At 35.3% G+C, this 12,439-nt stretch overlaps 1 protein-coding gene across 5 annotated transcripts in view; it reads right to left on the bottom strand.

Moving 5' to 3' along the window:
• LOC109048374 (neuronal PAS domain-containing protein 3-like) overlaps positions 1-12,439 on the bottom strand; it is a 280,671-nt gene that overhangs the window by 212,462 nt on the left and 55,770 nt on the right. For 4 of the 5 annotated variants that reach the window (XM_042773582.1, XM_042773583.1, XM_042773584.1 and 1 more), the window contains exon 2: positions 4,249-4,347. The exons of the other annotated variant lie outside the window; for it this stretch is intronic. In XM_042773582.1, the coding sequence (XP_042629516.1) occupies positions 4,249-4,347 (99 nt within the window). The remainder of the gene's footprint in view (positions 1-4,248; positions 4,348-12,439) is intronic. 5 annotated transcript variants of the gene reach the window in all.

Here is a 12,439-nt window from a genome sequence, read left to right as displayed (position 1 = left end):
TCCATTTCATGCTGACTTTAAGAACACAAACATTTATTATTCTCCAAAACTAGGGAATTCCTTCTGGCAATGAAAGAGTTGCTTCAGATGATTAAAGGACTTCGCAACCGAGCCAATGCATCTAAATCTTTGGCATTCACACCCTTTAACTCTATCTGACATTTTACCAGAGCTATTCCAATGCTCTGTTCCAACTGTTCAGTTGAATCTAATCCTAGTTTGGTCCAATCAGGTGTTGGAGGAGAAACAGGGCTGGATGGAATATATAATGTGCGCATGTATGTACATGTAATGGATGTGAATGACTCAATCGCTGTGCATGTCTTGCTGTTTATGGGGCCAAAGGTCCCAATAAGCCTTGATAGAGAAGAGCTGGTGTCTCTGTGAGCGCTGGACTCTGTAACGAGGAGAGACAGGTGTGCGGTAGACCCTTGGCCCCGCTGCAGCCCCTCAAAGGCCCCATGCTGGGAAGAGAGGTGGCCGCCCCTCTCCACAAAGCCATTTATCTTAATTTTAGCCTGCCCGGCATTCCTGGATCAAACAGCACTTAAACTAAATAACCCTGCTGGAATTCACCCACAGACTCATCAACCTGAGATACATAAGAACACCTCACTGTGACCAAACCAGACAGCCACTGCATCAGTTATACACCATCACTTAAGATTAAAATGGCTCATTAAAAATAAATAAATAAATAAATAATAAATAAATAAATAAAAACATTCTCATCATCACTTAAGACTAAACATTTTTTAAAGGAAAACATATGTTCATAACATATGTTCAAAGCTAATTATTTTTCTGAATGAATAAAGGTGGAAATAACAGACTTCCCAAATTAAGTCACTATCACCTTATAGTGGATATATCTTAACAAAACATATCATTCTCTTTTAATATACTATGTATAAATACTAAAACATTCACAACATAAAGCTCCACTCAAACCCTTTATGGAAAGTAACTAGCAAAAATGGGTTATCATAAGTTTAGGGTTAATTATTTATTTTGGGAAGAAATTAATAAATTTATTCAGCAAGCATGCATTACATTGATCAAAAGTGACAGTAAAGACATTTATAATGTCACAAAAGATTTATGTTATTTTAAATAAATGCTCTTCTTTTTAACTTTCTATTCATCAAAGAATCCTGAAAAAAATCATAGTTTCACAAAAATATTAAGCAGTACAACCGTTTTCAACAGTAATAATAACGAAAACTGTTTATTAACAAACAAACAAACAAAAAAGAATTATTAATGAACAATCAACACACACCCAAGACTGGAGAAAATTCACCTTTCCACCACAGGAATATATTTAATTTTAAAATATATTCAAATAGAAAACAGTTATTTTAAATTGTAATAATATTTCACAATATTACTGTTTTACTGTATTTTTGATCAACCATGTGAGCATAAGATACTTCTATCAAAAACATTTTAAAAAATCTTACCGAACCCAACTTTTGAACTGTAGTGTATATATCAACACCTATTTAGTATTCAGCAACTTGACACGTTAAAAAAAGTAGTCCAAATGACTCATACACTATATTCCAAGTCTCCCAAGATAAACACTTGTTTTACGTGAGGAACAAACCTGTATTTTAGCAAAATGGCTTTGTTAAGGTACAGGTTTGATGTTTGATGTCATGCCCAATTGGGTCCAGAACCAAAAAACGGTGTGCCAGTTTTTCGAGAAAACCACATTTGAGAGCTGTAGCAGAGAAAAATAAATAACTAAATGTTTTTTTTTTTTTTTTGGTTCAGTCTGTCCTCACACAAAGCTTGCAGTCTAGCTAAACATAATATGGACCACTTATATGTCTTTTTTATGGCCTTAAAAGACTATGCCAACCAACTACTTTTGTGTTCCATATAAAGAATAACAGCATTTAATTTTGGAACAACATGAGGGTATGCAAATAAAAAGCATACCCTTAATTCTAAAGGTCAACGAGAGGGTGGAAAATAGTCAGGAGAACTATATTATACTTGACTGTTCAGGTGCAAGAAACTTTGACTAACATTATAAGTGGCCTTCTATAGGGGAAAAAAATTATCTGCAACAAAAGTAGAATATGATCCATTTAAATAATTTCCTGGCTTTTGAAGCATGCGCCTCTTTAATGGACAGTGAGGGCATCTAATGCCAGTATGTTGGCGTGGTGGTGGTGTTGGAATTGAGCTTTTGTTCGCTGGAACGCTTTCAGAGAGGAATTAAAAGGTGAAAATCTATTTAGTGGCTTTACGCCATACCTAAAGTGTCAAAGCTTGAACAGAATGCCACTGTGTGAGAAAAGAGACATAAAAATAGAGAAAACGCTGATGATAGAGGAGGCAGATCTGCTGTTATGCGCACTGGCAGGTAGTGTATCAGAAGCCAAGGGTGGCTGTACTAATAGTTCTAAATACACCCCATGATGAGCTATTAGAAGAGGCTTTTTGTGAATTTGATAAATAAATCCTCTTTAGTCAGTGTGACAGTAATCCCAGAGCCCCGTGCCTACGTTCCTTACCAATCCATCAAGCGGCGCCTGCATATAATCAGCGCTGTATATACCTCAAATGCGTTTCCTTACGCAAAGACTTCCCCAAATACGCCAGCTGTACCTCTGGAAACTTCCAGTCTGTCTGGTCTCGGAGGAATACGTGAAACTTCACTTCCCACGATGCTTTGTTTCATCTTCACAGGTTGGAAATCAGCAAGGGGCACAATAAAGGGCTCTTCTGGAAAGGGGCATCGTTTATCTGAGCTATAAGCAATCCAGCTCGTCTTACTAAGCCTATTACGTATTGGATTTCTGTTGCTGTGGCATAATTTATTTGAGCTGCTGTGGCTCAGAAGCAATAATACTTGTTTTTGATCAATTAAGAATATCTTTGTGAAGGGGAAATACTCCACTGGGGTTTCTCAGTGAATTAAAAAAAACACCAAAGATGTAATTCTACCTCAAATGAACAAAAAGAAAACATCAAAGAAAAATCTAAAAGTATATCGTTCATTTCTAGAATGATAGTTGGGGAAAAAAGAGAGAAAATGACTCCTTATAAAAAACTGACTATGGTAACCACAGTTTCTGCCAAAAGAGTTACTGTAGCTTCTGTAAAATAATCATAAATAAATCTGGTGTCTCCTTTAGGCACTGTTAGCAGCTCCAGAATCGTTCATTCGTAAAAAAAATAAATGTTCCAAAAGTGGGGTTTCACAGTGATTCCATAGAAGAACCATTTCAAGTGAACAGTTCTTAAAAGTGTGAAGAACATTTTAATAATCTGAAGAACCTTTTTGCTCTATAAAGAGTCTTTTGTGGAATGGAAAGGTTCCATAGATGTTAAAGCTTCTTAATGGAACCATCAATAAAGAACTTTTATTTTTAAGAGTGTTCTGTTGGTTAATTTCTTTTCTTTTTTTTTTTTGGTGAGAGTGGTGGCTGATATCAATGCAGCATTCATGTTGTGTCTGAATTTCAGTATATGAAATGTAAATGCTCTGCTCTGGGCTGTTCATGTTCTCAGAAATGATTGTATGTAACATGATCCAGTTAACAGGGACTATATTAAAATATTAAGCAGCACTACTGTTCAACACTGCTATTAGTAAGAACATGAGCAGCATTTCAGCATATTTGAATGACTTCTGATTTCTTATCAAAATTCAGCTTTACCATCACAGGAATAAATTACATTTTAAAATATATTATAATAGAAAAACATTGAAAAGTTGTAATAATATTTCACAATATTTTTGTTCAAATAAATGCAGCCTTTCAAACATTTTACTGACCCCAAAATATTTGAATGGTAGTGTGTATTTACATTACTGTCATAATATTTCAAGTGGGAAACATTTCATTAAAAATTCTGCATTTCCAAATTATGTTTACAAAGATGAAGAATTTGTAAAACTGTCTGAAATGACTGTATTTTGACATGAAATGAACGCAGCACAACTTTTACATTAGTAACTATACCTATACTAGCATTATGGAAGAAATTATAGTGATCATGGTAAAGAAAAAAAAAGGTGGAACAAGGACAGTGTTAAAAAAACACTTTGGTAGAAAGTTATAAATCATTGAATCTCTATCATCTATACTGTACAATACAACTGTTATTTGTCTGTGACTGTGTGTGTGAGTCTGGAGTGCTGTAGAAATGTCTGGTGTATGTGCAGATGATCTGTGATTTCTATTGGCTCCGGCTGGACTGAGAGATGTGGTAGAAGGGATGGATTACCATGGTGATGAGGTATGTTGTTGCCCTCCAAGGTGGAGTGTCTTGGGCCTAGTGGCGGAGCAGGAGCTTGCATTAGCAGACCTCTCCCAGTATGGCTCGCTGTGGAGAAACGTGGAAAAGCTCTTAACGGCCGTAATGAAGGAAACATCAGTAACCAGATTGACCCAGAATTCACACAGATTATGAGTACAACTTCAATGAGTCTAACATTTCACAAACCATTACATATACATGATAAACTGAAATATAATAAGATAAACCGACACAAAGTTCAGAAACAGATTGAACAATAGATAAAAACGATAGATAGATAGATAGATAGATAGATAGATAGATAGACAGACAGACAGACAGACAGACAGACAGACAGACAGATAGATAGATAGATAGATAGTTTTATGAAAATTATGGAATTGCTGGAATGTAAATGTAATGAAAAATGTCAGTAACTGCAATGTGAAATGAAATTCGTCAAAAATGTATTTTCTTTTGATGTTTTCTGATGTTAGAAACCAGTATGAGGTTTATTTACACCGCAAAGCATATATTCTGTTAATGGTGAGATCTGGAAGACAAATAAAGCAGCATATAAGCTTACATATTGAGAACTGAGAAAGCAGTTTGAGTGCTGCATTACACGCTGTAGCTCCAACCTTACTGAATCATTGCCAGTCTCTAGAATGTTTATTGACTGATGTTAAACATTTATTTTTCGAAACTGTAGTTTAACATTAACAAATTTTCCGGGTTATTGATTCGGGGCAATGTGATTGGCTCGTCTCTGACGTGATGCGCTACAGATAACGGGTGGCGTTCTAATTGCCTCGTTCACACATTTATCCGTGGCACTCAAACGCTAAAGAGCTTTTATTTGTTAAGGGCTCTTCATGATCCCTGTTAAACACCGGAGGTTGCTGCAGGATGAATGGGGAGGAACTGAAAGGCAAGGTTTTAACGGTAAAGGATTGATATCAGACGGGGTGAACGAATGAGGACGCATTCCTCTCTCTCTCTATATCTCCTCTAGATTGATGCTTTGCAATTTACAAACTTCTGTGGGCCACAACTCATTTAGCACAATAAATTCCCTGCAGGTATGGAGAGTGTCACCATTCCACCGCTAACTGAATGAAAACACCTACACACACGGTGCTCCAACACACACGTGCGTGCACACACTCACCTACACATAAAGCACCGTCTCCACGGCCCAATGTAGGCCCATTTTGATTTTGTTTCATGGCCATAAAGGCACTGTATATTGCAGAGAACGGCAGAAGATTTGGTCCATTTTTCATAGCCCCTACACCACGCATTCTCTTTAAAAAAGACCTTTTTTCCCTCACATGTTGGGAAAACTAATCCCCATCTGGAGCATTGTACTCTATAAAATGCTCCGACATGGCCTTTCCATGATTTCCAGGGAATCAGCGATATGATTGAAAATGTGTCAGTTTTGTAAGCAGGCCTGCTCTGGGTACACTACCACTGACCCTGATGCCGTCTCAATCGCGTCAGACTTCCTGTGCACGCTAAATCCTGGTCCTTTGTGACTGCTTGACAATCTTACAAGCTGGAGAGAGAAATGAATGCATGATGTTTTTCTGTTGGTTTGGTGATTGTGAAACTATTATTTTCCAACAACAAAATTAATTATTTGTTGATTTAAATGGCATTAAGAAGGTACCATGTTTTGGAAGCCCTTTAAAAAAAAAGGTACTTCCAACTTTTTATCTCGCAATTTTGACTTTTTTTTGTCTTCACAAATCAGATTTTTTTTTTCTCAGAATTGCATGTAAAAAAAGTCAGAATTGTAATGTAAACACATAAAGTAACAATTCTAAGAGGAAAAGTCTGAATTGTAAGATAAAAAGTCAGAATTGTAAGAAAAAGTTGCACTTTTTATTATTATTAATTATTATTTATTATTACAATTATTATTATTATTCATTCCATGGTTGAAAAAAAAGATAGTGAGATATAAACTTCCCTGTTGAAAAAAACAGCATATGCAGGTTAGGTATGTTTTGCAGCATGGATGCTGGTTTGAGCTGGTTTAAGCTGGTCCTGAGCAGGAGCTAGTTGTTTCAACAAGGTTGCAAGAAACAAAGTTCTGAGTTTATATCTCACAATTCTGACTTTTTTCTTAGAATTGCAAGTTTTTATCTTGCAGCTGTGTGTTTATGTAACTAAAAATAAGTCTAATAAGTCTGACGCACTTAGAGACCAACAATTAAAAGAAGAAACCGCGCACCTAAATCCAGTCTGAAACAGTCTGGTTAGCATGCTAGCTAATAGAAAAAGCACTACAAGAAATGTGGACATTTATAGCTTTAGGTTTATATGATCAGACATCATTTAAAAGTCATATTTAAAAAATGTATAATATAATATACAAAAAAAGTGATTTTGTAGGATCAGGCATTTTGCGCAACACGGGCCTCAAGTCTAATTCACACTGTCACAACAAACAGCGACAAACACCAAATTCTTGACAACATACTGCATTAGTGTCGTTATTGTTGATTAAAACTAAAACTATTTAAAAATCATTTTAATAATAAAAAAGCTGAAATAAAATATAAATATTACATTTAAATAAAAAGCCTAAACATTTGTTTTAAAGAATAATAATGTAGCCTTGGCAACTAACTGAAATAAAGTAAGTTCAAGTACTAAAATTACTAACTTAAACAAAAATAAAGTAAAAAGCTAAATAGAAGAAACTAATACAATTGCAGATGACAAAAGAACATAAAATGACTAAAACTGCTAAAATTTAAACTAAAATGACACCACTAACCCTAATGCAGTTTCTGATTTCCATCAGATGCTAAATCCCTGTTCTCCTGCTGGTTTGGCCCAGACGCTCATAAAGTCAACAGCACATGTGATGTAATACAGGCCTCAGAGTGCTGAAGATCTGCTCTGTGGTTTGCAGTAGCATCTAAGGATTATTATCAAACAGGATGGTACCATGTCAGAACAGAGCGGCCCGTGCCAAAGGGCTGGCAGACTGAGAGAGGGAGGCTGGGAGAGACCACGAGCAGAGAAGAGATGAGAAGAGGTGTTGAGGGAAAGGATATTCTTGAGTCTGTGGTATTCCCACAGTGTTCACAATATTGTTTCACTAAAATAATACACACACACACACACACACTCACAAAAGGCCAGGATGGAGGTACTGCAGACCCGTGCTGCATCACAGAGACCTTCAATCCACACAAAACGAGGAGCGTGTCAATCAAACACCGGAACGCTCCACACACCTGTCATAACCCCGCAAAATAACACCTTATTTTCCCTCAGCTGCGTAAACGGAACAATCCGAAGAGACTAAGAAGAGACAGAAGGCAGAATATGATGAGAAATCAAACCCCAATCCTGGGAGAAAAAAAATGAAATACAGAGAACTCTAGACACTGCTTATATGGAAAGAGCTGAAAATATACCACTGGATGAACAAAAGGTAAGAGCGTTTGTAGTAAAACCACAGCTGCAAAAAGAGTCAGAAACTAAAGCGTACATCACTGTCACTTCTTGACAAATTCTCCTCCCGAGCAGTTTTCGTAACCAACGCTGGTCTGGGATACAGTTCATGTGGACTCACGTACAGTTTGTAATGGGCATGAAAGCAATTCAATCAAAATTGCAGAAACATGTTTATTATTTTATTTGATTTGATTTATTTCAGTTTTTGACTAAATGTTGTTTAAATTTAGTCAGAAATCATTTCTGGTAATTAAGATGAAACTTTCCCTTGAAACAAGTTTAAGTATTACAATTTCTAAAACAAAAATAAATTAAAGCTAAATAGAAATACTAAAAAAAATACAATGACACATAACAAAATTACTAAAACTAAACAAATAAAATTAAACCAATAAAAACCACAATAATAATAATAATAAAACCATTGTTAAGGGCTGTTATAAATATACATTTTAGAAATCTATTAGAGAAATTTAGCCAGTATTTTGGTACATGAACTTTAATCCATTTTACTGAAATTTGCCAAATTTACAAATTCTGACATTAATAGCCAATAAAACTATAACAGAGAAAACATTAACCCAATATTCAAACAACACACCAATGTTGTTATTGTTAACAAAAACTGCAACTTAAACTATTTTCAGTAATTAAAATAAAGTTAATTAACTAACTAACTGAAATAGCATGTTTAGGATAAGTACTAAAATTACTAAAACTGAAAATAATAAAAAAAAAAATTCAAAAAACACAGAAAAATAATTTCAAAAAATAATAAAAAAAACTAAAAAACCACACATAACAAAATTACAAAAAATTTAACTAAATTTAAAATGAAAACTGAAAAAAAAAAAAATGTTTTTTCAAAATATTAATAAACACTATAACACCATGTAAATAATGCTAAAATATCACTAACTAGTTGATTTTAGAAATATGTTTGCTCTGTGACAGCAGCCTAAGACACTACAAGTCCCATCAATGGTGTGAAGATGGACAAGAATTGTCTGAAAACACTCTTCCCAGACTACTACGGCCCCCTGGCATGTTTATTAGGCTGTGATATTGACTGCTGGATTGGGCGTAGGGGCCGCTCAGCGTGATTTACGTGGGCTTTTATCGATGTCATCTGCTGGAGTGGGGTGAGTGACATTTACAGGTAAATTCTCCCATGCAAGAGTCCATTACAATAACGCAGAAGCCATCCGCGGTTCCCCCGTGCACGTGCTGACCACAACCCAACTACCATCACCAAGACAATAAATCTACTGCACAGGGGCCAATGGCTCTGACCGCAGAGTTAACCTGACGCTCACGGAGAGAAGGTCCAGATTAGTCAGTCTGGACAAGATGGACATAAAACTGACACACAAGAATAAACATCAGAATAGATAAGCTGTTTGGAACCTGAGGGAACATAGTAGACTTAAGAATACAGATAAATGTGCTGTTACTAAAATTACTACAACAATTGAAATCCCTAAAATTACTACAACAATTGAAATCGTTTTTGGGTCATTAAATCAAAATGTATATTTATTTGCTGATTCTATAGATCCTGTTTGAGCTGTCGCTACAAGAAAAACCATAACAAACTGACAGGCTACAAGAAGACACTGTCATCCATCTTTACTAACATATACAGAATGATGAAGAAACTTGTGTGTGTGTTTGAGCTGTGTTGAAAAAGTGTGGGGATACATACCTGACCTGTGTGTGTGTGTGAGTGAGAGAGAGAGAGAGAGAGAGAGAGAGAGAGAGAGAGAGAGAGAGAGAGAGAGAGAGATACAGCATCACTGTTAAGTGCTGCTACGCAAATAAATTATTAAGAGCCGTCTGCTGCACTACATCAAACCAGCAGAGAGACTGAGATATGCACTGCGGTACAGGGACAAGAGTGCTGTCATATCTGTTGAGTGCACACACATACATTCATGCTCAGAAATACAGGGACAAACCGGCGTTCTGCTTGTTCCAGCTCTTAAAGGAACAGGTCAACTAAAAATGAAATCCTTCTTCATTTACTCATCCACATGTTGTTCTAAACCCATATGATTTTCAGGATGTTTATCAGTTGCAGGATGGTGACCAAGAGCTGCTAAGACCCATAAAGGACAAAAAACCAGCATGATAAAAGCAGTCCATATGCCTGTGCATTATATCCCACCGTTTGAAGACATATGATAGCTTTGTGTGAGGAACAGACTGAAATTTAAGTCACTATTTACTGAAAATTTTCCTAGACAGCCACGGTCACTTTCACTTTCATTGTACAGCAAAGTGCAGCTCAGACATTCTGCTACAAATAAGTCTGACAGGTTTAATAAAAAACATTACAGTGAATAAATAAATGCATTATTTTAAGTAATAAGAGATAACTAATATGAAGATAATTAACAAGAATAAATTCAAATGAAATTAACACTAATTTAATTTTTTTTATATATATATATATATATATATATATATATATATATATATATATATATATATATATATATATATATATATATATATATATAGACACACAATACATTAAATGAGTTTCTTTTTCCCTGTGAAAAATGCCATTTAGTCCTGTTATCAAAGAATATATATATTTAAAAAAAGTATATTTTTTAAAACTTCAAAAATTTACTATTTTCAAGATGTACAGTTACCTTAACAGTTCTTGCTTTAATAATCACACCGTAATAAATCAACAACGATAGCATTTGCTACTGAATCTACAGCACCACAGGAAAAGAAACTATATGATAGCTGAATTGAGAGTCATAAATTCTGTCTTGAATATGAAGAGAAAAAAAGCACCACATTTTATAATAGCGTTGTCCTTGCTGGTTGCACATTAATTTACAAACTAAATGACTCTTAGGAGAATAGTTAATGGAATCGTTAAGAAAAACAGGACTGTTACAAGGAATCAGAACCACCTCAGCTCCTCAAATGACAATCTCATTTAATTCTCCTTAATGAGCAGGTACACAGAATCCGCAGACATTTTTCCATGCTAATTTTTTGGGAAAACCTTAGTGGTAAAACATGCTAAACAGAGCTGAAAGTAGCAACAAGCACAAATATTTTGTAAGAAAAGGGTGTGAATGACACTTGTTATGATGAGGAAATTAGTGAGCACATATTCCGTGTAGGCCGGCTAATGAGTAACCTCAACAGTCTTTCTTCTATAATTGCATTTCTTGTAAAAATATTTGTATAATAGTCCCATATTTTCCCAGCTAATGCCAAGGATAAGTCATTATGAGCCCATTGATAACTGCGGCTCTATAAGGCTGTGTTCCTCCGTAACCCCGGGCCTCAAAGCTGCGGTCGGCCCTGCGCCAACACTCCGCTAAAGAGAGCTTGAGCTTTCAGCGCGCCGAATCAAATCCCAGCCAGTGTTTCAGTTCACATTAGGTGAATGACACTCACGCATATGCTTTGCTGAAAGTGCCAGAGGAGAAATCTGAATGATTCAGACACACAGCGTGCGTGTGTGTGTGTGTGTGTGTGTGTGTGTGTGTGTGTGTGGGTGTGCGCTGTGAACACCGTACCCTCGGCAGGCGTCTAGATTGACTCGCTCCTGTAGGCTATAACGGGTAACATCTCTGATGTCATGAACTTGAGTGAGACACTAATGATGCCAATTTATTCACAACTACAGCTCTTACTTTATCATTCCACACTTGTTCCTTAAGGCTTACTGCAGTTTCCAGCACAAGCCGAGCTGGGAGGATGTAAACCGTGCTGCACAGGAAGTCCAATTCCATTCATTTGGTAGGACAGAGCACTTAAATAAACAAACTCATCTGTGATGTGTGTATTTACTTCTGGCAAAAATATAACTCACTTATCAAGGCCAACATGGAATGCATATTATCAATTTACAACTAAAAATCAAATCTTCCTCCATCTGATAACTCATTATTTACTGATAATTTTCCCCAGTCAACTGATTCACTGAAAAGATTAAAAATCAAAATACCACCTTTTATTTCTCTAATGAAACATTTCTGTGTGTGTGTATATGTGTTGTATAAGAAAAATATTAATTTGACTAAAATCATTAAATTGATCAAAAGTGACAGCATTTAAATTATACAAAAGATTTCTATTTCAAGTAAATGCTACTGTAATATAAAATAAATACATTTTTAAATGAGCATCATGAATTCATCAAAGAATCCTGGATAAAATATGAAAAATCACAGTTTTCACAAAAATATAAAGCAGCACAGCTGTTTTCAACACTGATAATAATAAGAGATTTATAATAAGAAAATAACAATTATATAATAAAGCCATAATAAATAATAATAATAAGAAGAAGAAATAGAAGAGAAAAGAAAACAAAATATATTTCTTGAGCAGCTAATCAGCATATCAGAATGATTTTTTTTAATTGTAACAATATTTCACAATTTTAAGTTTTTTATTATATTTTTGATAAAATAAATGCAGCCTTGGTGAGCAGAAGAGACTTTGAACACATACGCTTGTTTGTTTTCACAGAGTAAATAGAAATGTAATTTCCTGTTAGCTTTAAAAGAGAACTTTGTTTTGCAAATGAGTTTTGATGAAACACTTTGTAGGACACCTGATACAATCGTTTCAGGAAAAAGAAAAAAAAGCATCTCATAGTGAGATTCATTTGTGTTCTTTTTAAGTTCCTTGGGGGGAGGTGAGGGGAACGGGATGTTGT

This window comes from Cyprinus carpio, chromosome A17 (genome assembly GCF_018340385.1).
Source record: "Cyprinus carpio isolate SPL01 chromosome A17, ASM1834038v1, whole genome shotgun sequence".
Taxonomy (NCBI): domain Eukaryota; kingdom Metazoa; phylum Chordata; class Actinopteri; order Cypriniformes; family Cyprinidae; genus Cyprinus; species Cyprinus carpio.
This window is presented reverse-complemented; position numbering and strand designations above follow the sequence as displayed.